Here is a 27,820-nt window from a genome sequence, read left to right as displayed (position 1 = left end):
TCAACAACGCGGCGAGAAAATCCCGCACCTGGAGATGGACCTTATCTGGCTCCTTAAAATACTTACAAGACTTACACACCGGAATACACACAGTAAACCCTCAGTTTAAAAGAAGACCGAGTCCGATGTTGGAATAGTTAACAGAAACACATGAAGTTATTATAAAACTAAGAATATATGGTATTGTTGCCAGCAAAACAACTCTCTACCCAAGTCCAAGTAATACCTTAGAAGATAACAAGTATAGGTCATCGCAAGGCCTTCGCCAATGAATAAAACCATACTGCAAATAAGTTTAAAAAGTCCCGAAATAACCAGTATAAAACAATGCGAACGTGAAAATGAACAGCCGAATTTGTGGGCAAACAATAAAAGGAAAAACAAATATGATGTAAACAGCAACATTTTTTTGTCAAACGAAAACCAATAAATTACAGGCTGCTGACTTTGGTTAAACATATAAGCGTCACCAAGTGAACTATATTTTTAATAAGCAGTTGAACATATTTTTCATGTTTTGCTCTGTACTCACATCTCAAAAGTTAAATGCCAAAGACAAGATCAAAATTTTTTAATTATAAGCAAATTAAAATTAAAAAAACTCACGTATAAAGCAAAAACTGCTGAGTTGTGGTGTTAAAAAATCTAAATGTAATAGTCATACCTTATCTCCGCTTTAGACAACACAGCCAAAGAAATTAACTTGACATAAAAACATGAAAAACGAAATAAACTAAGTTAAAAGAGCATCATGTACATGTATTACCCAGAGTATTGTCATGTTTCTTGATTACGAGAAATGCAGTTCTGAAAAAACCCAAAAAAAAAGAGTGATAATGTTCCAATGAAACAATTTCTACAGGGCCGAAGTTGATTCCAGAACCAAATACTTCAGCTGGAAGAGAAGCCCAGAGATTACAAAACTTAATGGCGGACATAAATGTAAGATTGTTGACATTTGGTGTTATAGCTAATCAAGAGTTGTCCATCAGTGGTGTAAAGATGCCGAGAATATTTCTAAAGATAATTTCAGGTATAACAAAATAGTAGTACAGACTGTTGACATCTGTTTATATACACAATTAAAGATTGGGCATTCGTCCTACATTAGTTTTATTACTTACAACTAGTGTGTTACTTGTGATCCATGTTGGTTTGACTTTCCAGAATGCAGCATTATACTAGTAAGCGTTAGGAATCTTGAGCTGTGGCATGACTGTCATGAGACAACTATCATAAAGTTAATAAAGGCAAATATTTAGCAGGCCCGTAGCCAGGAATTTCCAAAAAGGGGGGGGGGGGGGGGGGGGTAGTTGAACTCGTGAACTCGACTTTAACGGTCACAATTTGAACAGAACGTTGACTTTGACAGTGCTTATTTGACACCCCCCCCCCCCCTGGCTACAGGTATGTTTAGATGTGTCTTCATACACGAGTCAAGGACATTGAAAATGACTGTTGAACTTTGTAATTTATAAAGCAACGTTTTGATGTTATACATTATAATTGCATTCAGCTGAAGAGTTGGTGAATTGTTATATATTTAGAGTTTATTTCAATTTCATGCATATGCGCCTCTATTACACCCTGTCAATCACTCCTTATTTCTTGTACTATGCTTTATGAAAAGTAAACGAACTTTGAACTAGATTTCAGTAACCGTGAGTACTCCTATATCGGTACTTTGTGTCTACTGTTTTATTTATTTAGAGGGTTTTTTTTTCGACGTAGTCGGTGTAGTTTCGGTTTGTGCCCTTTGAACTAAAAGACGCTTAACTATGGCAACAGAATACGCATGCTCGAAAATCCTATCTGTGATTTTGGACAAAATGCTGTCATGGTGGGTGTTTTGGTTGTGTTTGAAAAAAAACGTCTTGTTAATTATATCGTGATGGACAGCAAGTGAAAAACTATAAATATTTGAACTATATCTTACAAAGATTTATATTTTTATTAAAATAATTGTTTCTCCAATAACTCTTTGCATCCATGACAGCTGTTTATTCGGGACAATTATATAATTTTCAATGTAAACTTTGTTGTACGAACGTACATGACTTTTAGAACGAACCTACGCATGTGAGATTTCCGCGGGGTTTTGATGAATGTAAACAGAAAGATACGAGGACCGAAATTACTGAAAACAAACAGAGAAAACGTTATTTAAATGGTAAATCGAAATGATAGTTTTAAACATATACTCAAATTTAAATACGTCGGATATCGATTTTAAAGATAGTTCTCGTTATGTATGTAAATTGCTTGCATCCACGTCATTTGAACTCGTGTCGAAAGTTGTTTCATGGACAACCTAACCATATATCCTTATTCTTTACAAAGAGTGTAAAAATTGTTTTACAATAAGTACTAGTTTCTTAATTTTCAATAACTATTTTTTCTGTTGTATTCCACAATTTTATTTTCTCCTAACAGGTCGTTCCGGCAAGGATATGGTGGCAAACTTGGAAAGAAATGCCATCAAATACCCAGACTTAAGCCAAGCATACTTAACAAAGGCTGGAAAGACAAAGAGGAACATAGATGATGCTTTTAAGAAAGAGAATGTAGTCAAATGTTTAGATGATACAGAAAGAAAATTTGACCGATTGGAAGAATGTTTACAGAACAGTCAAGGTATCCTTCAAAAGCTTTACACGAATGTTACAAAAAAAAAATGATACTAAATTGTATGCATCCGAAGCCCATTTTTTATAAACTCTCATCGGGATGGAGCGCTCAATTGAAAATACAACTTCATAAACAAACGGTGGCTGACGCACATTTTAAAGCCAGCTAGCGAGGAAGCACATGAATATTGTCTGTAAATAAAAATGGTAGAATCGATTCCACTAAATTGATTGAATTGAAAAATAGATATATTCTTATGATGGCAATGTGTTATCTGTCCATTAAAGGGGCGGCATATTCCATTCCATTGTAGGCGCCAGATAAAATCCGTATTATTTTTGACCGTATAAAAAATGCAAATAGTTCTATGATGTTTTTAAAAGGTCATACTGACAATATTGTTTTTTTTTCTATATATGCTTCGATAAAAAACATCTGATGATATGGAATAACTTATGTTGGACAAAATTGAATGCAAACCATGACTATAAAAAGAACTCCAAAACAAATACATACCACTGACACAACTTTTATGATTAAAAATAGGTAGAAGCAAGAAATTTGTGGAAACAGGATTTTTGTTATACATTACATTGTTACAGTAATGAAACATGTTTTTATTTTCAATTCATATACACTACAACAACAGGAGTAACCGGAAAAGATTACTGGCTAACCGGTCCCCAGTTCACGGTAGCAGATATTCTTCTTGGTGTCATCATGGATCGTATGACAATACTAGGTCTTGAAGACAGATTCTTTTCAAAATCAGGACGACCGTTTTTGTTTGAATATCAACAAAGAATTAGTCAGAAGAAATCAGTACAGATGCTAAGAGCAGAGGCTAAGAAAATTGGACCATTGCTGCTTTTATCGGGTGTCAAATCAGTGGCTCCTTATGTTGGCAGTGTTGCAGTACTAGTATTGGCGATTGGAGCTGGTATTTGGTACCTTAAAAATAAATGAAATATGAAACGAAATATGTTTTTCTTTATTGCATACTGAACTCAGAAATAGCCGATAAAGATGTGGGTCAACGAGAGAGTTACTTAACAACACTACTAAAGAAATGTACATACCAACATCATCATTATGTTTCCAAGTTGCAACGACAGCAATTATTTACACTCTTAATCTCGAACAAAACTGCAATGTTATATTTGAAACATAAAAGCTATAAAATTCTACACATTTTTTAATCTTTTTTTGGAATTGTTGCCCTCAAAGTCCTGGGGATATATAATTTTGTATTTTCCGGATCAAATATTATAAACATGTGTATATCCCAATGACCATAAGAGCCACGGTTCCATAACTGATACAGTTCCTGCTTTGATCAAACATTTTCATTTTTCATGATATACCTTAGAGATTTTTCAAAAATAATATTCAGTAAGTTTACACGCCAAATTTGTTTACAGTCGACTCATAACACTAGTATACTATGCAGTTAACAAGATTTTCACAGTAAAACATAGATCTTTGTAACATGATCTTAAAATACATTTTCTGAAGATAATTTGAACCAAAATTTAATATTCCGAACATTCTTTCAATCAGTGGTTGTTTGTTAGTCGTTAGTTTAGCACACTTTGATAATAAAAATGAAGTATCACTCTTTCCATCTTGAAGATTCTTTGACGTTCTGTGAACCCCCCCCCCCCCCCCCCCCAAATTCCACATCTGCAATTCAAATAAAGGTATCAAACATCTAGTGGTAATAGTACATTGCTTCTCACACCGTACATTGTTTTTCGGCCTTGCTCGGCAATTGTTTTTTTGTGTTTGCAGAATATTACAATTGTTACTTAATCACCAAGATCGATCAATAATCTATAACTTATATTTAAACACCTTTATAAATGCGACCACCTCTGATTCTAAAAACTACAATCTTCGATTTCTGAAAATTTTCTGCTAATCCTCGTTTGACCAATTGGAAGAATGTTTAATTGGTCATACACAGTTTCATACATTTCATACCAATAGTTACATATTTCTTTCCATCTATACCGGAACATTACCGTTATCAATTAATTCGTTTTCGAAGAACAAAACCATTTATTTAAACACATGACATGATATTTGACTATAATCAACAATTGACCAGTTATACTAACCTAGGGTCACCAATTCATTTTATTTAATGAATGGAAGTTTTCTTAACAATATTAACTGTCCATGATTTCGAACGTTTATAAAACTGGATAAGCATGGGAAGTGCTAATATAAGTTTTTTTTAACGAGTCAACCAAGTCGCTATAAAAGGTTAGCTAAGTTGTATTCATGAGTTCGCCAAGTCATTAAAAAGAGTAAGCTAAGTTCTTATAATGATTTAGATAAGCTCTTTTTACACGAAGCATTGGATTTAACGTCCCCATTCTGACCGGAAAAGACTGTACTTGTAACATGTGTAAATCACGCACAGTTTAACAGACTTTTCATTTAAATTTTTAGCAAGGGTTATTAGATACGATGGTGACATCCCATTAGTCCGACAACCATTATTCCGACAGCCCATTACTCCGACAGCCCACTATTCTGACAGCCCATTACTCCGACAGTCCATTCCGACAACCCATTACTCCGACAGCCCATTATTCCTTATGGAACGCCATAGCTGTCTTGTGTGACCTTTTTATTGCTTTTCTATTATAAGATGGTGCTTTTCTATTATAAGATGGTGCTTTTCTATTATAAGATGGTGCTTTTCTATTATAAGATGATGGTTTTATATTATAAGATGGTGCTTTTCTATTATAAGATGGTGCTTTTCTATTATAAGATGGTGCTTTTCTATTATAAGATGATGGTTTTCTATTATAAGATGGTGCTTTTCTATTATAAGATGGTGCTTTTCTATTATAAGATGGTGCTTTTCTATTATAAGATGGTGCTTTTCTATTATAAGATGATGGTTTTCTATTATAAGATGGTGCTTTTCTATTATAAGATAGTGGTTTTCTATTATAAGATGGTGGTTTTCTATTATACGAAGGTGCTTTTCTATTATAAGATGGTGCTTTTCTATTATAAGATGGTGCTTTTCTATTATAAGATGGTGGTTTTCTATTATAAGGTGGTTTTCTATTATAAGGTGGTTTTCTATTATAAGGTGCTTTTTTTTATTATAAGGTGGTTTTCTATTATAAGGTGCTTTTCTATTATAAGGTGCTTTTCTATTATAAGGTGCTTTTCTATTATAAGGTGTTTTTTTTATTAACCCCTAGGGGTATAAATGTGCATTTCATTAATAAATAAATTAATAAAAACTTTGAGCTCAAAATATTGACTTGAGTAAGTTCACCAGCACACTAGAAGACCTGATACATAAAATATTTATTACATGTATTTAATTAGATTACTATCTAATTTTGACACCTGTCGTAATCACCAATCAAGGAGGGAGGGGGGGGGGGGGGGGGGCAGGTGGATTTGTTTTTGATCGGTTATTTATTTTCAATAAAGCAAGGGACTGATTATTCATTTTTTACCACTATTTTAATGATATTTGAAAACATACAACTTTCTGAATATTTGTTAATTATGAATAATTAGATATAGGAAGAGGTGAGTGCCAATGAGACATCTCTCCATCCAAATAACCATTTAAAAAAGGTAAACCATTAATACATGTATAGTCAAGTCATTGTGTAACATTTAATCAGAATACTAGTAGATCATTATCCCCTTCAGAAATTTTGAGATTCAAGATTTCATTCATAACCTCAGACTGTGAGACACATGCTTGTGTACAAGAGTACAATATATACAAACATTTTCAGATAATACATTGCAAGACAGGACAAACGAAACACAATTACATAGTAATAAGTATATTATAAAAGACAATTGGTATAATTAGATGAAGTATTTTATAACTTTCTAAAGGAAATGAATCATTTATATTCCCAAGCAATATACACGTATTGCATACATACCTAGTATTAAAGTTAATTTAGTTTGGCTTTACCTAGCCTCTTTCCAAAGTATTGTCAAACATATTTCGCCGAGCAGAGCGAGGAATTTTTTTTTTTGAAGGGTTTTGGAACCGCTGAAGGCCGGCAATAAGCTATAGACCTGCTGAGTTATTTATTTTCAATACATTGCAAGTCAGGTCATTTATTTTCAAACTACCACAGAACAAACCATTTATTTTTATGATTATCAAGGCTGAGTTATTTATTTTCAAAATCCTCCTGCCCCCCCCCCCCCCCCAGAATATCAAATGGTCGTCCCAAAATCAAATGGCAATCAGAATCCAAACAAAGATTACAGTGAATTGAACTTTTTATTAAAGAATACAAAACTGGCTCTCTCTTTTTTTTAAAGATAAACTAGATAGCTGACATGGATTAAATTTATAAAGTGAGACCACCAATCTGCCGGTATCAAATCATTTGAAAAAACAACAACAATGTATTCCAATATGACCTTTAACATCGAAGGAGTAAACTTGCATTCAGTCGTGTTCAGACACTTTACAATAGAAAATAAAGGCATCGAACACAAATTTACTTTTGTATAATACTGCACTGCTTCTCGGACTTTTAGGGGGCACATTATTTGAGTGTCCTTTCCCTTGGAACCTCAGTCTCCAAAAACAACAAAACACCAGCCAGGTGAAAGACATCCGCCAAGTTGAAAACACCAGCCAAGTTAAAAATACCTCATTCAAAAAAGAAAGGTTGTATAAACACCGATATCTACTAAGATTGAGGTATGCTGATAATGGCAGTCAAGATCATCAGATACTTCTTACTGACAGTCAACCTTCTGTGAAGAAAGAAAATCCTGTTTATATATTTAAAACCAAAGACCTAAAATATAATTATATAGATGTGCGAATCTCTTCATGTATCATACATGTCTCTGTTAAACACATCGGCGAATGTGAATTCAGTCCGGTCAACTTTTTTAGCAGAAATATATTTTGTTTTACTATAAATTTATATTTTCGTATAATTTGTTTTTAAATCTCACAGATTCCTGAATTACTTGGACAAATATTGTCAAAGATATTAACACTTGTTGTCGACAAGTTGAATATATGTGTAGCGTATAACGACGAGTGTGAATACCGTCCGGTCAACTTTATTTGCTCAAAAATATTTTTTTTCACTTATTTTGTTTGATTTTCATAAAGTTTTAAATATGTTTTAATATCTTTAAGGTCTACAAATATTAAACCAATCTACCGAATAACAAAAAAATATCTCGGCCGGTCAACCGTCCTGTCATTATCCGGGCAATCGTCCTGTCATTAGTGCTTCCCCACACTCCCGGTTAATCACGGGAACCACCATCACATAATAAAAAAGCACCTTATATTAAAAAAGCACCTTATAATAAAAAAGCACCTTATAATAAAAAAGCACCTTATTATAGAAAACCACCTTATAATAGAAAACCACTATTTTATAATAGAAAAGCACCATCTTATAATAGAAAACCACTATTTTATAATAGAAAAGCACAATCTTATAATAGAAAACCACCATCTTATAATAGAAAACCACCATCTTATAATAGAAAACAACCATCTTATAATAGAAAAGCACCATCTTATAATAGAAAACCATCATCTTATAATAGAAAAGCACCATCTTATAATAGAAAACCACCATCTTATAACAGAAAAGCACCATCTTATAATAGAAAACCACCATCTTATAATAGAAAAGCACCATCTTATAATAGAAAAGCAATAAAAAAGACACATAAGACAGCTATGGCGTTCCATAATTCCGACAATGCGTTTTTCTTATGTGTATAGGTAAATTTTCTCTAAAAAGACCAACTGCGTTCTCTGATATGTGTGGTTGTCTGGATTTCTATGCGGGATATTTGTCTCAATAAATTGGAGTTAATACACAAGCTTATGGCAACTGCTCAATCCTTACCCTCGTCCCAAGACACACATGCGAAAAAATAGCGAACTGGAACATCAGTCTGTGCTGTTCTAGTTCGCTATTTTTTCGCATGTGTGTCATGATCTACCTTCTTTATAAAAAAGGAGATGTGGTATGATTGCCAATGACACAACCATCCACAAGAGACCAACATGACACAAACATTAACAACTATAGGTCACCGTACGACCTTCAACAATGAGCAAAGCCCATACCGCATAGTCAGCTATAAAAGGCCCCGATATGACAATGTAAAACAATTCAAACGAGAAAACTAACGGCCTTATTTGTATAAAAAAAATGAACGAAAAACAAATATGTAACACATAAACAAACGACAACCACTGAATTACAGGCTCCTGACTTGGGACAGGCACATAAATAAATAATGTGGCGGGGTTAAACATGTTAACGGGATCCCAACCCTTTCCCTAACCTGGGACAGTGGTATAACAGTACAACATAAGAACGAACTATAAAAATCAGTTGAAAAAGGCTTAACTCATCAGATGGACGAAAATACAAGTGAACGTGGCCGGGTACTTGTACATCCCGACAACAAAAAGACAATAGGAACAGATCTGATGGTTGTCGCAGTTATCTGAAAGCTAGTTCAGGCACTAACAACTAATAAAAATATCATGCATCTAAGACTTAACTAGATCTTCGGCTCCCCCTTTTCGCGTATCAGGGAAGTGAGGTTTCCCCCACTATTAACTACATAAATAAATATATCGGAGTTGGATAACACTACCCGCCCTCTTGGTCGCAACATTTTCTCTCCTGATATCACTCATCCAAGTTTTATCTAAATTAATTTTGTCGCAGAAATATAAAGTCAACGCATTTTGAGTGCTCAAATAGAATGAGTGCAATATCAAAGCCAATAACAAACTAGTAAAAAATCTAAGACAATGTGTGACATTCTTGTCCTGCTTGTGTCTTTGTCAAATTGTCTAATTTTAAAAACATTATGTGTTTTGTTGGAAACTTGACATTTATTTTCATTTAAAGAATGTTGAGGATGAGAGTCATTTTTAAATCGAATGCTCACTTCATAATAATTTGAGGGAGAAACTCTTTCCCCATATTTCTAGAACTTTAAAAAGTAAGATAAATATGATAAATTTCCGATATTAACACAAGAAAACCTTACTATTATGGGGGGGAGGGCATGATTTACATTGTTAGTTCTTTTGAATTATGGAGTACATGTCTTGACTGTTATTTGATATCAATGTGTTAGTTGGTGGTTTTTTCTATTTTGTCTTTGCTCCGATTGTGACTGAGACTTATAATGCTATAAAGATGATTATATCATATAAGTATTGTAATGTCTTAATGTCATGATAAATGTTGACCCAATCATAAGACCGCCGCTTCGAAAAAGTGGGGGTAGACTGTTTTACCTCTGTCTGTCCCGGTCCGTCTAACCGTCCATCCGTCAGTTCGTCCGTCCGTCCAATAAAAATTTTAGTTGCATCTTTTTCATAAACTACATTACAAGGATTGCTAAAAGGTTTATTGAAGTCGGCTTTGTCGTGTGATGCGTTTTCAAATTCATTACTCATTACGTGTGACAGCCAAATTGAAAATTGTCGTTTCATTTTTCTCAGGAACTACAAGAAATTATTTCTTAAAGGACTAGGTTCACTAAGTACCAAAAATGACCCTGTCCCAAAAAAATATTTCATCAGTAATTACTTGACTATCTGCATGTTTGCTATATGAAAACAAGTTTCAAAATTCAATATTTCACTAATTCTGCATTTTTGGGGTAAAAATGCAGAAAATCATCAATAATCACAGATTTCAGGAATTTGCATGTATTTTTTGTTCTGATTCAATATTAAGATAATATGATATCAAAATCAATATTGTATTAGCTATAAGTCATTTACCAATGAAAAAAATATAATTATATATGTTTCTGGTTGCTATTTTGGGCTAAAAAGGCAAAAAATCAACAAATATCAGTTTTCTGGAAATGTTTTATTATTTCATTGCTGATGATATTTCAGGTAAAACAGATATTGAAATAGATGATTAAATATGTTAAAATCATATTCTGACATAAAAAGCTTTTAATTTTTTTTCTGATTTCATGTTTTGGGTTAAAAAATGCAAAAAATCACCAAAAATCATAGATTTCTGGATTTTAGAATTATTTTTTGTAATGGTTCATCTTTCAAGAAATTACTGATAGGATTTGACTATGTGTTAGTTACAAGTCATTTCTCAGAAAGAAAAAAAAAACATACATTTGTTTATGTTTGGATTGATATTTTGGGGGCAAAAAGGCAAAAAGTGAACAAAAATTACAGATTTCTGGAAATATTTTGTTATTTCATTCTTGCTAATATTTCAGGTCTAATAGATATTGAGATAGATGATTAAATATGTTTTAATCATATTCTGACATAAATAGTTATTCATTTTTCTTCTGATTTCATGTTTTGGGTTAAAAAATGCAAAAAATCATCAAAAATCATAGATTTCTGGATTTTAAAATTATTTTTTGTTATGATTCAATTCAATTCAATTTTTTTTCAATTCAAAATATTTTATTGTTCAAATATCAAATGTACATTTATACAAAGGGATCGGACAAAAGGCAGTGCCTATACAAATCCTTTCCCATACAAGATGGATTGAATAACATGCATGATAGTATATAATTTTCTGATAAGTTAATAGATCATACGTTGTTGCAGTGAGTCAGGGAGGCAGTTCCTCCACTTCTTGAAGTATTTTTTGTGTATACATATATAAATAACTATGTTAACAAAGTTAAAGCAAGACCTACTGAAGGTGATATCGAATTTTATACCAAAATAATAACTGTTGGTTAGGAATCAAATAGATCATAGGTAAAAAAGGCAAAAAGTGAACAAAAATTACAGATTTCCTGAAATATTTTGCAATTTCTTTCTTGATGATATTTCAGGTCAAATAGATATTGAAATAGATGATTAAATATGTTTAAATCATATTCTGAAATAAATTGTTATTCATTTTTTTGCTCTTATGATGTTTTGGGTTAAAAAATGCCAACAATCATCAAAAATCCCAGATTTCTGTAACTTATAAATATTTTTTGAATTTCATATATTTTTACCTGGTCTTTCAAACAATTCATGCCTCAGAGTACGTTCGCCTGTACAGTGGCTGCAAATAAGTTTTCAATTTTCAATGCCAAAAAAAACCAGACTGTTTACAGTGTTGTCTTCCCTCAAAACATTGGTCATATTGTATTATATATGTTTATTATTTACAAATTGCCTACTTCATTTTCTTTAATATTATGTCAATCAACTAAATCAAAATCAATCATATTATGTACTTTGTTTAACCTATTTTGAATTTACTTTACAATATGTTTGAAAATTGTATTATAATTATTCTGCTCATTCTGGGCGCCGTGATTGGCAAATAAAATATTTGTTTTGTTTGTATATTTAATCTATTTTTGTAAATTATTTTAATCATTCAACCTGCTTTAATTGAAGTTAATTAACATATTATTACAACCAAATACAAAAAACATGAGTTTTCACCAGTTATGTTGATAAAAAGGGACTTCTATCCATGTCCATTTTTAAGTCGAGGAATATCTTTTATACGAAACTATAAATAGCACCCACAAGTATTTGTCGTGTCAAAATTTGTTGACGAAGAGTTATTACACTCAGCCTGTTTACTCTAAATTCGTCTTATATACAGTTTCCGGAATATAGAGCAGATTGTTTAAGACGATTATTATTATAATTGTTAACTTTAGACATTTGGTTTACTCCTGGTTTGCCCACTTTTAATTCTACCAATTATCTATTAGTAAAGAAAACAAAAAAGACAAAAGGTTTAATGAGCATACAAAAGTATAGTCTGTTCCAACTTAGGTATATAGTTTGTAAGTGTTTTCCATATATTCAGGTTGTTGTTTTTTTTCAGTGTATAGAAAAATTATTAAAAAAATCAAATATTTTTTCTCAATAATTTAATATAAATTCATTCAACATACATACATGTACACAACAAATAACACAAAAAAAATGATATTCAGTTACAAAAGTGTCTTAATAGTTCATTAGTTTTTGAATGATTTTCATGATAAAAATTAGATCTCTTTTATTGCTAACATATTTCAATAAATGCATAACATGAGGAAATATATAAAATGAGGATAAATATAATCTTTTATAAATACATCACAAAACATTATATTTACAAAGTCAAAATTTACAATATTTCACTTCATTGTTCAGTTCTAATGGAGAAGATAGGATGCTGTGTCAGAGTAAACTACCAAGTTGATGAGTCTTGTTGGCATCGGTCTTTCGGTAGTTGGAGTCTTGTGTCTTTTACTCTTTATCGTCGTCATACTGGATAATGTTGCATTTGTGAGTGCCTGTGTCTTCCTTCAGTACCTTGCCGATCTCGTAGGTGTTTCGGCGGGCATGTTTGAGTCTCTTCTTAAGTTTGTTGTGCCATGGCATCCTTACAGGTGATTTGTGGTGCGGGGTCCTTCTGTGTAATAGTGATTCCATAGAAAGCGGTAGCTTTCAACACAGAACTCTGTCATAATTATATTCTGTAAATGAAATTGTAGCGGTTTTGTTTTTAGTTTCTCCAATGTCTTCTAAAGTGCTCAGCCAAACATCCTCAACAAGGTGGGCGGAACAAGAAGTAGTACTGAAGCTTGTCGTATCAGTTGAGTAATGTCTTCATTTTCTTTATACATGACTGTAGTCCATTTTTCTGTGCCTATCGCAAAATGCACTGGGTGAAGTGGGAGTAGAAGCATTTCTCATTTACTCTTGGCCACACTGTTCATGCTGCATTGTTGGTTGTCTCATAGTCATTAAATAGTCTTTCTGGTTGAAGTTCTAACTGGTGTTCTTAGCAATCATGATTATTTTTTGAAAGCTCTTTTATTGTTGCTGGTTTTTTTTTTTAAAGAAAATGCTAGCTTGGATGCAGATTACTGTTCAAATTGTGTCATATTCATAGCTTGGCTACTGAACAGTTCCATTTATATTCTAATTTGATATTTTTGATATTTAATTATTAGAGCTGTGTATTTTATTAAAATTTTAAGAATAAAGTTGAATAAACTTTTAAGTCAAAGATATTCAAATGAGATTTGATCTAATAAATCTGTAGTTTCATTTTTTTACTTTTTACTTTTTTTTCAGAATATACCAATAATTAAAATTATTTGTTGATAAATTGGAATAATAATACATTTTTTCCTATTTTTTTATAAATACAAATACATTTTCCTGCCAAAGAAATATAAAATATAGAAAAGCTTTGCACATTTTCCTTGATTTGATAGCAGAATATAATATTCTTTTAAAAATTTACAGGTAAAATAAAAGGTAAAAAATATGACTATAATTCAGATATAAACTATAATTGTTAAAACAACAATTCCCTCTATGTTTACATATACATGTAATTAAAAGTGGGCAAACCAGGATGACACCGTTTACCGCCACACCCAAAAACACTAGACAGTGACAGTGTGTTTACCGAGGTTTACTCCTGGTTTGCTTTGAAAACCAATTGCATCAGGATACTAATACATGCAGTTGCACTTAGTTATGTGTATTTTGTTATATCATAGAAAAGAATATAACAAACTTGATAGATATAAATTATAAAATATTGGGTGCGAGTTGGTATGCATACGCGTTGGTAAATATTGGGTACCACTTTGCGAAGGTACGAGTTCACAGCACCGTCTCCACAGCACCGTTTCCACAGCGACCTCGTGTGGAATATTGTGAAACTATTTCATTCGAGACTTGTCAAACTTCTTGATTTGTAACAGGTAGATTTTTAACTTGTAGTTTTTCTTTACAAACGGAACTTCTCATTGGCTGGCAGCGGGAACAATTATACAGACGCGATCTCACCAAATGTGACTCAAACAAATTAACTACATTTCACAAATCAAGAAATCTAGAAATTCCACAGGTGCTTGAGGACAGGATCCTGTATGAGCCCCATATAGTCCCTCCCCCTTTTAGTCGAGATTCACGTTGATAGTAAACATGCATATTTAGAGTATAAATATGGTATATTAGTATATATATGGTACACATAAGTACAAATAAGTAATATATATCGAAAAATCTGAGATTTATGAATATAAAAAAAAAGGGGGAGGGACTATATGGGGCTTATACAGGATCCTGTCCTCAAGCACCTGTGAGAAATTCATGTAACGGATGAAAAAAAATACATGTTACAAATTAAGAAATAGAATTTTACAAATTAACAAATCGCATGGTACGAATTAAGAAATTGCATTTCACAAAATTTTAATTAAAAATTGAATAATTAAGGCGGATATTCCCTTCCATAACTTTCGAGTTTGTTTTTTTACCGGAAATATCGTCATTATAGGCGCCTTTATGACGTCATTTACCAGAAAGAGGGGATCGCATGCACTATTAACGTTCATCAAGCGTCTTATTCGAAATAACATGAAAAATATTGTGCACAATTTGAAATAACCCTCTACGTGGGTTATTCAGTGTGCACCACATTTTTGTTGCTATTTCCTCAAAGACAGAAAATAAAAAAGTCGTAAATGATGAAATCAAATCTAAAAACAAATAATGAACAAATAAAGTGGCAATTATTTGCATGGAAAAGCAACACTTTATGATGTCTTGTACTGAAAACAAAACTGGTTCCCGGAACTTTTGATGTACCAAAATAGATCTGCCAAACAGGCAAAATGTACCCTCTTTTTTAAATGTGGTGCAGATTTTTAATATTCAAAACTATTGAGTCAAAAAGTGTTCTTCAATGATCACCAGTCATTCAGATACCAAAACTACCTACATATTCTACATGTTTTGACAGTTACACCCATGCATAGGAACTATTTTGTGTTAAATACGTACTACTTTTTGTTCAGGCCCGAATTAACGGTGTAACATCTTATTAAGTAGCAAGAACGATTTATGAAATTCAGGTGTGTAGTTTCAGAGGAGGTACGATAACAAACTGTTGCAGTAATATACTAAGGCCAATAAGTTTAAATGGGCATAACTCCTAAAAAAATAAATCATAATATCATGTCGATTTGCAGATCTACATAATATGTTCTTATAAGAGGGTGGTAAAGGGTTATTTTCGTGCAACGTTTTCGGCCTTTTTATTTCACGTGTTTTCGTGTTTTGGTGTTTTATTTCTCGTTTTCTCGTGTTTGGTTTGATGTGCGTGCTTCGTATTTCCCCTTATTTATTTTCCGTGTTCCGTGTCGGTGCTCTTAATTTCTCGTTCTTGCATTGTTCCGCATTTGATTAAAAAGTAAATTGGAACTAACTCAGTGAGTTATAGTACCTTTTGTAATATAATTGAAATTGATGTATATTGTTACCATTCTTCTTTCTATTGTATAGTTTTATGTATGCTATATACATGTAATAAAGTCCATCATAATAATATTTTTTTTAAAATCATATGTAAGTAGCATACGCTTAAACTTAAGGTCTACAATGTCTACATGATCTCCAAGAACGGCTGAGTAATAACTGCTGGTACTTTTTTTCTTAATATTAACGATTTTATTTCTCGTTCTTCGTTTTTCCAGATTTTTATTTTTCGTGCTACATTTTTGCGATTTTTATTTCACGTGTTTCCGTGTTCAGTGCCCCCCTCTTATAATTTATAAAAGGTTCATGAAATTCTGTTGGTTTCAGAGGAATTGCGCTGACAAACTGTTCCTACAAAGTTGCCTGAAATTTTGTTGTGTGGTTTCAAAGGAGTTGTGATGACAAACTGTTGCAGTAGTATACTGATGCCAATAAATTCAAAAGGACATAAATCCTAGAAAAAAATTGAATCATAATTTCCTGCCGATATGCACATCTACATAGTATGTCCTTATTATCTACAAAGTTTCATGAAATTTGTTTTTAAGGTTTCGTGGAGTTGCGATGAAAAGAACAGGACAAACAGACGGGTCAAAAACATTATACCCTCCACAACTTTGTTGCGTGGAGTATAACTAGATAACGTAGTTTAACCAATGAGACAACTATTCACAAGAAACGAACATTAATCAGGCTGTTGGAGCTTTAATACAAGAAATATATCTAATATATATATCCTGCCTTTTTCATGATATTTCTATTGTTCGGAAAAAATATGTTGCTAAGAATAAGCGATATATTCGATTTTATTCTAGATATAGGAAAGTTTGTACTTTTTTGCAAGTCCATTTCCACTAGCAATAACTAATATAGATTGCATTACATCATAGCATACAGCTTTTGGACATTGAACACCATCTTTAACTCCCAGAACTTTTTTGAAATCATGTCCATCTGAAGATATTACGATTATGCTTGCTGAATCCCGGGAGGCAACAAATATATTACCAAAATTGTCTGTGCATATGTTCCTAGGCCCTTTCATGACATTGTCTGAAAATTTCCATTTGAGCTCGCCATCACTACTTCGACAATGTAGAATGTTATTTTGAAAATCGGAAATAAGTGTTTTTCCTTCCTTTATATGTACATAGTTTAAATGTGTTATATCCGTTGGGAGAATTTTCAGAATCGTCCCAGAACTACAGCTTATGAAATATATACCTTCATTTCGAACACCAGAAATCAAACATTCCGATTCACATGATAATCCACAGAATAAGTGACCATCTATCAACAAGCGTTGTACAGTGAATTTTTCTGATTCATATACTTTAATGGATTTTTCTTTACAAAAAGATACAGCAATTTCAGACTTATTCATTACTGCAAGTCCAGATGGATTAGAAGTGCATAAAACGCGTTCCTGGTAATCACCATTCTTTTTAAAGATATGCAACCCACCTGATGTTTCATTTGAGCACTTGTTTAACAAAATAACTCGCTCATCTGCTAATATAGCACAACTGCAAATATTGTTTTCCGCCTGGAAATTATAAGGTATTTTAAATTTAGTTATGCAGGACAGTTTAATATTGTCTATTCCTGATTTAATATTTGATAAACTTTTTGCGAGTTGTGATTTCGTTCCAGCATAACGCATGTCTGTTGTTACCTTATTAAGTTCTAGATTACCCATCAGTTTAATTTCGTCTGCGAAGCCATCAATTTCATTAGCAAACTCCATTTTTACACTGGTTTCTTTCATGCCAGGTTCTACCACCATTCGAGACATGTTTTCTTCTTCTTTGACAATATTGTTGTCTATTTCTTTTAATCCTAAAAACGTTTGAACTTCAGTGGCATTTTCAATCAATGAAGAAATTTGACTTTTATACTCTGTCAGTGTATCGATTTTTTTCTGCAGATTAGAAACAGCTTCGTTTATTTGTTGCGACTCTTGCGTCATTGTTGAGTCTATCTGCTGCAAGAGATCTTCTTCTAATTTATCTAAATGAGATGCAATTTCTTTACGTTTGGATTTTACTTTTTCAAACAAGAAGCGTTTCTCTTGTTGTAGCTTGTCAGCATTTTCATTTCTATTCTTTTGAAGTTTTGAAGCATATTCTGTAAGATCTTCGATATTTTTCATAATGCTGTGGTAAAATGCTGATTCCTTCACCCCCTGAACTACTTTAACAAGTGACGTAATTCCTGGGCATTCAGAATGATCACTGGTTATGCAATCCATACAACATACTTTCTCGTGCACACTGCAGTATAGGTCAAGAACATTGGAATGGTTTGAACAGGCATAATCTATGTCGCGTACAAAATCTGGCAGAGTTGTGAGATTTTCAATTGTTATAGTTTTGTGCATACGAGTAGATTTTGAAACGTTATGGTACTTCAAACAGGTTGAGCATAAGCCTTCAGTACAATTTGGACACCAAAGCTCTGCAATATTAGTTAAATGTTGCGACTCGCATGGTCCACAGTAAATGATATTCTCCAATTTGTTTGCCATCGCTGAACGAACAGTTGCTAAGATCTTCTTCTGATATCTGAAAAAATTAAATCGCTTTGACATTTTGATAAATTAAATTAAGGAATACTTTTAGTTCTATATTTATGATTTTAAAGCTATTTTGGGTTTATTTAAATGACGTGTTTACCTGTGTATCTGATACTTTTTAATTCAAACACATCTACCATATTATGATAACAAATTACAAACTGACGTTTCTTCATTTTGTCTGTTTTTCAGTCTTATTGAACATGTGCTTTTGATTTCATCAATAGTAAAAAATGACTCAAAATATTTTTTGTATTACTAGAAAATGATTTCTTGTCCTTTTCAGTCATTATCATGGTCAGGAAAAAAGAGCACGACTGTGGCTCAATACACCGAAACATGAAGGAAAATCATACAGCAGATCTCGGTATATGGTTAAGCCGAAGCCACCAATAGTCAAACGGCATCATTGGTATCAAAGTTCACCAGGTTCCTCCCAAAAGCATTCGTGCACGCCGCAAAAAGCACTCACTCTAAAACGAATGTGATTACTCTTTCCAATGAAACACGCACCGACATTTTTATCATCAAATGACAATACAGCTTCAAGGAGACCTAAAGACGATGACACTACTTTTCTTGACGATTTCAAAACAGCGATTCAAAATTTAAAAAAAAATTAATCTGGCTGCTGATTTTCTATCTTTTTTTCAAATGGTAAAAGGACAGAATTTTAAAATATTTATATGCAAATATATTCTTTTTTTTTAATCTAAAGTCTCTACCTCTGGAGACACGAAATCTGACACCCCAAGCGACACTTTATATTTTGATGACAAATTAGTTTTTAAACCAAATAATTTTAAATAAGAAGCTTGTATTTGATGGAATTCAATTCTATATAAATGATACGGGGGAGGGGGGATCGTCTAAAGTAGTTTCATCCAGGAATTTGCATATGAAGCCTCAAAATTTGTAACTGTTTCAGTTCCTTTCGTGCAGTACATTATATGATACTAAAAATTCTGAAAAATGGAAATTTTGATACTTGAACTAAATTTTAAAGTTTTTCTTCACTTTGAAATTGCCACCCCGTGTCAAACATAGTCTTCATCTCGCGTGTGGCGTTATACAAGGTGATCACAAAATTGAGTATAAGAGACAGATAATATCCACAAAAGATTGATATACATTGCTGGACAGCCTTAGGGGAGAAACAAATGCTATATGTAGAGTCATTGCAAAGGAGACGGTCACTTTGCCGGGGAAATCTAAAATGCTCATTCAGTATGAATAGAAAACGCCGGAGAACACTTAGAATCACTGACCATGGGATACGTTGATAAAAACTCAGAAAAAAGAAACAGAACATAACAACATTATTTGGGGAATTCTGGATCCACACCAAAAACACAATAGAGTACAATTGATCAACTTTATAGGGAAGAACCAATAACTGTTTTTGATCTTTTTACTTAAACTATAAACAATATAGGTCAACTATATTTGTTGTATGATAGGATCGTAAGCTGTACATGTCTGCCTGGTATGGCTCATCTGACCTTGACCTCTTTGTCAATGTTAAGTTTTCGTGGTTAAATCTGTTTCTTCGAAACCATATAAACAATTATATAGGTCAACTATATTTAATGTATTGAATGATTGTAAGGTGTACATGTATTTGTACGACTTTGCCTCCCGCAGAGCTATAGAAAAACAGTACATTAACGGGCGTTACACGGACTTTTTAACCGGATTTTTGTGACAAAAATGTCGGTTATTAAATTGGGGATGCTCGGCGGTCGGTCGGGCGGGCGGCAATCAAATGTTGTCCGTGCATTAACTGAAGAACCGTTCAACCAAAGCTTTTAAAATTTTAATATGATGTTACTGACAACTAAATGAAGGTCAAGTTCAATAATGGCCATTTTGACTTTTACCGTTCAGGAGTTATGGTTCTTGAAAGATTGAAAAATGGCGTTTCCAGTCGTGTCCGTGCATTTACGCATGAACAGTTCTACCAAAGCTTCCCAAATTTTAATATGTTGTTACTGGTGACAAAATGGAGGTCAAGTTCAATAATGACGATTTTGACTTTTACCGTTCAGGAGTTATGGTTCTTGAAAGATTGAAAAATGGTGTTTCCAGTCGTGTCTGTGCATTTTCTCATGAACCATTCAACCAAAGCTTTTCAAATTTTAATATGTTGTTACTGATGACAAAATAGAGGTCAAGTTCAATAATGACGATTTTGACTTTTACCGTTCAAGAGTTTGGTTCTTGAAAGGTCGTAAAATGGTGTTTCCATTCACATTGTTGCATTAACTCACAAACCATTCAATCTAAGCTTTTCAAATTTTAATATGTTGATACTGATGACAAAATAGAGGTCAAATTTGATATTGACAATTTTAACTTTCACCAATCATCAGTAATGGTTCTTGTGATATTGCCAAGACACAAATAAATGCTAATAAATCCGGTTTGCTGTCGTTGTGACAGCCACTTGTTTTAGATGATACACGGACTCTTTTTAATTATTACACGGACACTTTTTATGAATAGAATCACTCGTGTATGACCAGGGAGTTCATGGGCACTTTAACTTTCAATTAGATGTGAACTCTTTGGTTCACCAACTTATTTCATGTCTTTTTTTTTTAACAAAATATTTACGGTAGCATCAATATCTTTTTTCAAACATTTCCAGTAAAATACTATTCATATCAGTACACTAAGGGAGTAGACTTTTAACTTTAAAAAGGGGGAAATGGTTTTCTTCCAAAAAAAAAGATATTTTGATCCTAAATTTTATTAGAAAAAAAATATTATGGTCAAGCAGATGATAAATTAATGTTTTGCATGGTTCCTGATTTTCTGAATACCGTAAATAGTGCTAATATAAACAAAAACATTTCAGGGTGATGGCGTTAAAAAGTAACTAGTAAATATACTAAAAAATTTGTAAGGGTTCCGCGGAACCCAGTGTCTCGCCTACTTTTGCTGTAAATCACAGGCTAAACAAAAATGAGGAAAAAAATCAATAAAAATATTCCTCTTGATACTATCTTATGATTGTAAAAAGCTTCTGTCCAAGTTTGGTAAAAATCTAGAATAATTTTAAAATGAATCTAATAAATGTTTTGAAAACTTTAACTGCAGACTGTATGTAATGTTCACTGGAAGAAAATCTAAGTCCATTTAAAAGTAAAATACAGAAAAAATGGAGTTGTCTTTTTACAAAATTTACTTCTGGATACTATCTAATGATCATAAATAAGCTTTTGTCCAAGTTTAGTACAAACCCAGGATAGTTTAAGAAAGTTATTAAAATTTTAAAAACTTTTACCACAGAGTGAATGTTATGTTTCCCGCAGAAAAACTAAGTCCATTTAAAAGTAAAATACAGAAAAAATGGATTTATTTGTTTACAAAATTTACTTCTGGATACTATCTTATGATCATAAACAAGTTTCTGTCCAAGTTTGGAACAAACCAAGGATAGTTTAAGAAAGTTATTAAAATTCTAAAAACTTTAACCTCAGAGTGAATGTCATGTTTCCCCGCAGAAAAAACTAAGTCCATTTATAAGTAAAATACAGAAAAAATAGAATTTTATTTTTACAAAATTTACTTCTGGATACTATCTTATGATCATAAACAAGCTTCTGACCAAGTTTGGTAGAAATCCAGTATAGTTTAAGAAAGTTATTAAAATTTCAAAAACTTTAACCACAGAGTGAATATTTGTGGACGCCGCCGACGACGACGCCGACGCCGACGGAAAGTAGGATCGCTTAGTCTCGCTTTTTCGACCAAAGTCGAAGGCTCGACAAAAATCAAATCTTATCAAAAGATAAAATACCTATCAACTCACCAATGCACGATCCTATCAACAAAAAAGTGTTCATGTAATACACGTCCAAATAAGCAGTAAATCTAGAAGAAAATCATTCAACTTATGTCCACAATTTTGGGCGGTTAGCTGCGATTGGATCATAATATAACACGTGTTTAATCCCAATCAACACTTGCAAATCTAGAGACGAGCATGAATTAAAAAAAAATAAAAAGTGTATACCTGAATTTATATAATATTAAGACAAAATTCATTTTTTCATAAACATTTCATTCACTAATAAGTAGGAAATTCATTCTTTTAATACATCTAAATTGTTATCGAATATATATCAGTGGCGGATCCAGGTCCATATCCAGGACAAAACAGGTTGGGCAACTTTATATATATATATGTCCCCATTTAAATCCTTTAAAGGCATTGATCATCAAAAAGGGTTGTTCCAACCCCCGGGACCCCCACCACTGAATATTAAATACATGTACTTGGCAACAAACGCGCGATTTTTACGATTTTGTTAAGGGGACGGGGGATGGAATGGCATATCCTGCATTTGTTTGCACCAAACATAAAGTTTACAGCCTGTTAAATTTTAAAATGAATTCCCCCCCCCCCTCTTCACGGCTTTCCGTTTCATCCATAAAAAATCAAACGCTATCCTTCTCACCACTAAAATATTTCTTTAATATTTTACTTTTTTACGAAGTTGCATTCTAAATCGTCTTAAATTTGTACAACATTCATCTTTTACTTGAAATGGATCTTTTTTTTTTATCAAATCAAATTATTAGATTGGTTGAAGGGAAATGAAAATAAATTTGCTTATACTATAACTTACATTTACTTCTTTATGGCTATCACAGTTTCTCAAATCTTAAGTCTTTCAAAATGTATTGTTACTTTCTTAAAACGTCGTGCAAGTCAGATAAAAAACCAAAAGCAACAAAAGAAACAGACTGGTAACAACCAGCCGAATAGTTTTTTCTGCACTTGTAGTCAGGTCAAGGTCCGAGGCGATGCTTGACCTGAGTACTCGTGCAGAAAAACTATCCGGCAACAGTTGTTATCGGTCTGTTTCTTTGTTACCTTTGTATTTTATCTAATACTTATTTTTTGGTTTATATGACATTTACCTCACTTTCTTGGATCATAGTTAGATTATGCAATAGTTGTAGTCAAGCTTTATATTAAGGACTATCAACATAATATCAATGGTTAGTATAGAAGGCAAGACATTTTATCGTGTGCACTCTTGTTAAATACTTTGTGTTTATATTCCAAAGACTAATCATAACCTTTCAATAAGTAAAAACAAGTTACTGTGCCACAGGAGCATCCGCCAGCTTTGACCAAACTATTTTGTTACAAAACTAGATGTAAAAAGGTAGCAAGGAATTATATTGCATAAACAATGGCAAAGCAGGTGGGAAAACAGCAGTGCCAGACTTCATTATTTTAGATTTTACCCAGAAGTTAAAAATAAAGTAAAACATGACTTCCCATCAAAACAATTGTTCAACCTTATCAACAGTCAAAGAACAGGCAATTCAAAACTAAATGCATACCTGTTTATCGTAAACAGCAGATCACCCCTATATCTGAAACCTGCTAAAACTGCAAACAAAAAGATGAACAGTACCTTTGTGAGTCTATATTTCGCTAGAGACAAATTATTTCATCGAATTTACTTTTTTATTAACCAGTCTAATTTTAACAAATTAAGACAATTTACTTACAATCTGCAAAATACAAAAAATATCATTCAAGTATAAAAACATATATGAAACGGTAGATAATTTGATAAGCATTCTTCTAATATTTTGTTTCTGTCAATTCTGTATTAAAGTGAGCAACGATTTATATTCAGGGGGTGGACAGTCAAGTTTTTTTTAGCTCACCTGGCCCAAAGGGCCAACTGAGCTTTTCTCATCACTTTGCGTCCGTCGTCCGTCGTCAGGCGTTAGCTTTTACAAAAATCTTCTCCTCTGAAACTACTGGGCCAAATTGAACCAAACTTGGCCACAATCATCATTGGGGTATATAGTTTAAAAACTGTGTGGCGTTACCCGGTCAACCAACCAAGATGGCCGCCACGGCTAAAAATAGAACATAGGGGTAAAATGCAGTTTTTGGCTTATAACTCAAAAACCAAAGCATTTAGAGGAAATCTGACATGGTATAAAACTTTGTATCAGGTCAAGAGCTATCTGCCCTGAAAATTTCAGATAAATCGGTCAACCCGTTGTTGGGTTGCTGCCCCTGAATTGGTAATTTTGAGGAAATTTTGCTGTTTTTGGTTATTATCTTGAATATTATTATAGATGGAGATAAACTGTAAACAGCAATAATATTCAGCAAAGTAAGATTTACAAATAAGACAACATGACCGAAATGGTCAATTGACCCCCTAAGGAGTTATTGTCCTTTATAGTCAATTTTTAACAATTTTCATAAAATTTGTAAATTTTTATTAACATTTTCCACTGAAACTACTGGGCCAAGTTCATTATAAATAAAGATAATTGTACGCAGCAAGACTGTTTAGTAAAGTAAGATTTACAAACACATCACCATCACCAAAACACAATTTTGTCATGAATCCATCTGCTTCCTTTGTTTAATATTCACATAGACCAAGGTGAGCGACACAGGCTCTTTAGAGACTCTAGTTTTTGTCTTTGAGTCGGATTTTATTTTTCATTTCTAATTTAAGATTTTTTACGCTATCAATGACATTAGCTTTTTCAAAATATAAAACTATAAGGTATCTGATGGTGAAAAACTGGGTTCAGAATAATTTTTTTTGTCATCTGCTTGACTACAATATTTTTGTCGTCAAATTGGGGATCATTATATTATTTTAGAAACAACCCATAACCCAGCACCACCCCACCCCCGGTTCTCTTCTCGAGAGTTTAATTTTCGTTGCCTTATCTAATATTATACATTTTTGTCAATATTTCTTTCCTTTATCGTTATTTTTAAAGCGCCATCTACAATATTCTTTTGGAGACACTGAACAAAGGAGAAACTATATAAAGTTGTGTTAGAAGATCGATAATCTACACATTTGTTTTTATATATATATTGACATGCTGTTCCCAGATCTATTATGATAGATAATACCCTGTCAAGTATCGAAAGTACATCAATATGCCATATATTTATCAACTGTATATGATAATATAATATAAAATTTCACTTTTAGTTTACTTCTATTATATTATGTTTGACAAAGTATCAATATGCCACTGGACTATCTATTTATATAAAAAGAAGACGTTGTCAATAAAAACAAGATCACATCGTATAGCAAATGTTTAGAAATTGAATAAAACTTCTTGTTATACCTTGTAATTTAAACTATGTTCCGTGACGGTTGATATTCAACTGCCTCTAAGTATTGCAAATCTCAAACTTCTTCTTGGTTACGTCATACGTAAATGATCATGTCAGCCATAACATCGATTGGAAGTAATATACACGTATTTAACCTAGGACCAACAAATAAAAACATAACGAGGAAGAGAACTAGCCGATAACTTCGGAACCGTGTAAATATATATGATCACTAGAACACACCCGTGACATCGCGGGTCCGTGACTGAATTAAAGTATAAAACTATGCGCATGCTTTACCTTAGTATTAGTATTGTCATCTGATAAAATCATGCCGATTATAAGATACACAGTTTTCTCTGCTTTCAAATCTTTCTGTTTGAACCCGTCGAACTGGAACTTATCAATTATTGGTCATGATAAATACTAATTATTTGGAAAACTAAAGGTCCTGGAATGGAGTATGTTTTAATCAACAGCATTGTCCTATATTAGTTATAAATTAAGTTGAATTCTTTGATTCGCTGTTTTACGTCACTCATGCCCGCTAACAAATTGAAAACTGTACCTATACGCCTTATTTTAAGTCCAGATTTTTAGTATTCGTATTGTTATCTTAGAAAAATACTACAATAGGTAACAATTTGACAATTTAGTAGTTTCAACCCTGTGATTATGACCCGTGTATATAGCATATTAATCCTGCATACACTGTTTGGTGGTGCCCCTGTCAGATGCGGAACGTACAGATAAGGTAATAAGTAACAGGTGATTATACTATTGGTATCGGTATCGGACTCGACCCGGAACTTCTTAATTATTGGCAATATTAATCTTAATTACGTGGAAAACAAAAGGGCCTGGAGTGGTGTAATTTTTAATCTACACCTTTGTACTATAAGTTGTATATACAGTTGAATTCTTTGATTCGTCGTTTTCACGTGATGACGGCTGACAAATTGGACCTCGTAATTTTAGTATTATAGATATATGTTAGCGGCAATACGTGAAATTAGGCATAAAGCTTAAATCCTAGGCAATAAGCTAACGCCTAGGCAGTAAGTCTATTGCATAAATGATGTTAGGCATTAGTCTTAAATCCTAGGATTTAGGCTTAAATCTTGAAAAAAATGTGTGCAGGCATTAAGCTTAAGGCCTAAAATATAAATGAGAGTAAATAAAAGACATTTATTCGTTGAAATAAAAATCAACTTGTTACATACATGTTATAACATTTTGAGAACTGGGGCCTGTTTATCGAAACTATCCACAGATCGGTCCTATAAGATATTCTTAGGAAAAAAATATGATAGAGTTATGACCGACTTTATACAACATGTCTCAGCATGCACATCGAAGCTATCTGAGGATCATCTTAGCTAGGATATCCCACCCGCTGTTTAAGTATTTGTGGAAAAGAAAATAGCAAATGAAACAATTGATGTATTTTATCAAATTTAACCAACAACTTTTAAAAAAAAAGTTATTAGAAAATAATTATTAGTTTTAATTAAAGGGTAATAAATAATGTTGATATTATAACTTTTTTGCAACAAACATAAGTAAAAAAAATATAATTACGTTTTATATATAAAATATATAACCGGTAAAATCATTATTTGCTTTCAGGGAGCTGATTCGAAGTTTCACGGTTTCATACTAAAAAAGTTCAAAGGCAAAAGAACTCATAATATCGTGCATACTCTCGATACTGTTTACTTATATTTGGCCGCATTGCACGTCAAATTAATGCGTGTTATTACGTCTTTACCTATTTGCGTTGGATATATACTGACTGATACTTTAGTAACATAATTTACCTCTTAGTTGTAATTTGCTTTGAAATAACTTTCAGTCAATATTTTAAGTATATGGTTTTTTGTGCCTTGACCGACATTTTGAGTTTAGCCAATTGCAAGTATACAGTTGTTTTTATCATGTTGTGCTGTTACACCAGTGTCCCAGGTTTGGGAGAGGGTTGGGGGCTGACATGTTTAATCCCGCCGCATTCTTTTTTGTGTCTGACCATCGTCTGAAGCCTCTAGTACATTGGTTATATAGATCTGTTTTTTTTTTCGTTGATAAATAATTCATAAAACGTTATATAAAATAAAAATAGAAGATGTGGTATGATCGCCAATTGAAAAACTCTCAACAAGAAGCTAAAATGACA

At 32.6% G+C, this 27,820-nt stretch overlaps 2 protein-coding genes across 2 annotated transcripts; one reads left to right on the top strand and one right to left on the bottom strand.

Annotated features, from left to right (window-relative positions):
• The first annotated feature begins 881 nt into the window (after nucleotides 1–881).
• LOC134722380 (ganglioside-induced differentiation-associated protein 1-like) lies at nucleotides 882–3,594 on the top strand. The gene is made up of 3 exons (XM_063585998.1): nucleotides 882–1,033; nucleotides 2,434–2,634; nucleotides 3,278–3,594. The coding sequence occupies exons 1-3, from the start codon at nucleotides 928–930 to the stop codon at nucleotides 3,592–3,594; spliced, it is 624 nt and encodes a 207-aa protein (XP_063442068.1). The 5' UTR covers nucleotides 882–927.
• A 13,108-nt stretch (nucleotides 3,595–16,702) lies between these two features.
• Nucleotides 16,703–25,775, bottom strand: LOC134723243 (uncharacterized). The gene is made up of 2 exons (XM_063586865.1): nucleotides 25,659–25,775; nucleotides 16,703–18,498 (listed from the first exon to the last, which is right to left on the bottom strand). The coding sequence occupies exon 2, from the start codon at nucleotides 18,459–18,461 to the stop codon at nucleotides 16,746–16,748; it is 1,716 nt and encodes a 571-aa protein (XP_063442935.1). The 5' UTR covers nucleotides 18,462–18,498; nucleotides 25,659–25,775; the 3' UTR covers nucleotides 16,703–16,745.
• Between the last annotated feature and the right edge of the window lie 2,045 nt (nucleotides 25,776–27,820).

Source organism: Mytilus trossulus, chromosome 6 (assembly GCF_036588685.1).
Source record: "Mytilus trossulus isolate FHL-02 chromosome 6, PNRI_Mtr1.1.1.hap1, whole genome shotgun sequence".
In the NCBI taxonomy this organism is placed as follows: Eukaryota; Metazoa; Mollusca; class Bivalvia; order Mytilida; family Mytilidae; genus Mytilus; species Mytilus trossulus.
This window is presented reverse-complemented; position numbering and strand designations above follow the sequence as displayed.

Bases quoted from the DNA above. Each gene is read 5' to 3' on its own strand.
- LOC134723243 (XM_063586865.1), bottom strand. From the start codon at position 18,461: ATGGCAAACAAATTGGAGAATATCATTTACTGTGGACCATGCGAGTCG.
- LOC134722380 (XM_063585998.1), top strand. From the start codon at position 928: ATGGCGGACATAAATGTAAGATTGTTGACATTTGGTGTTATAGCTAAT. The intron at 1,034-2,433 runs GTATAACAAAAT...TTCTCCTAACAG, and splicing joins ATTTCTAAAGATAATTTCAG to GTCGTTCCGGCAAGGATATG. The intron at 2,635-3,277 runs GTATCCTTCAAA...CTACAACAACAG, and splicing joins ATGTTTACAGAACAGTCAAG to GAGTAACCGGAAAAGATTAC.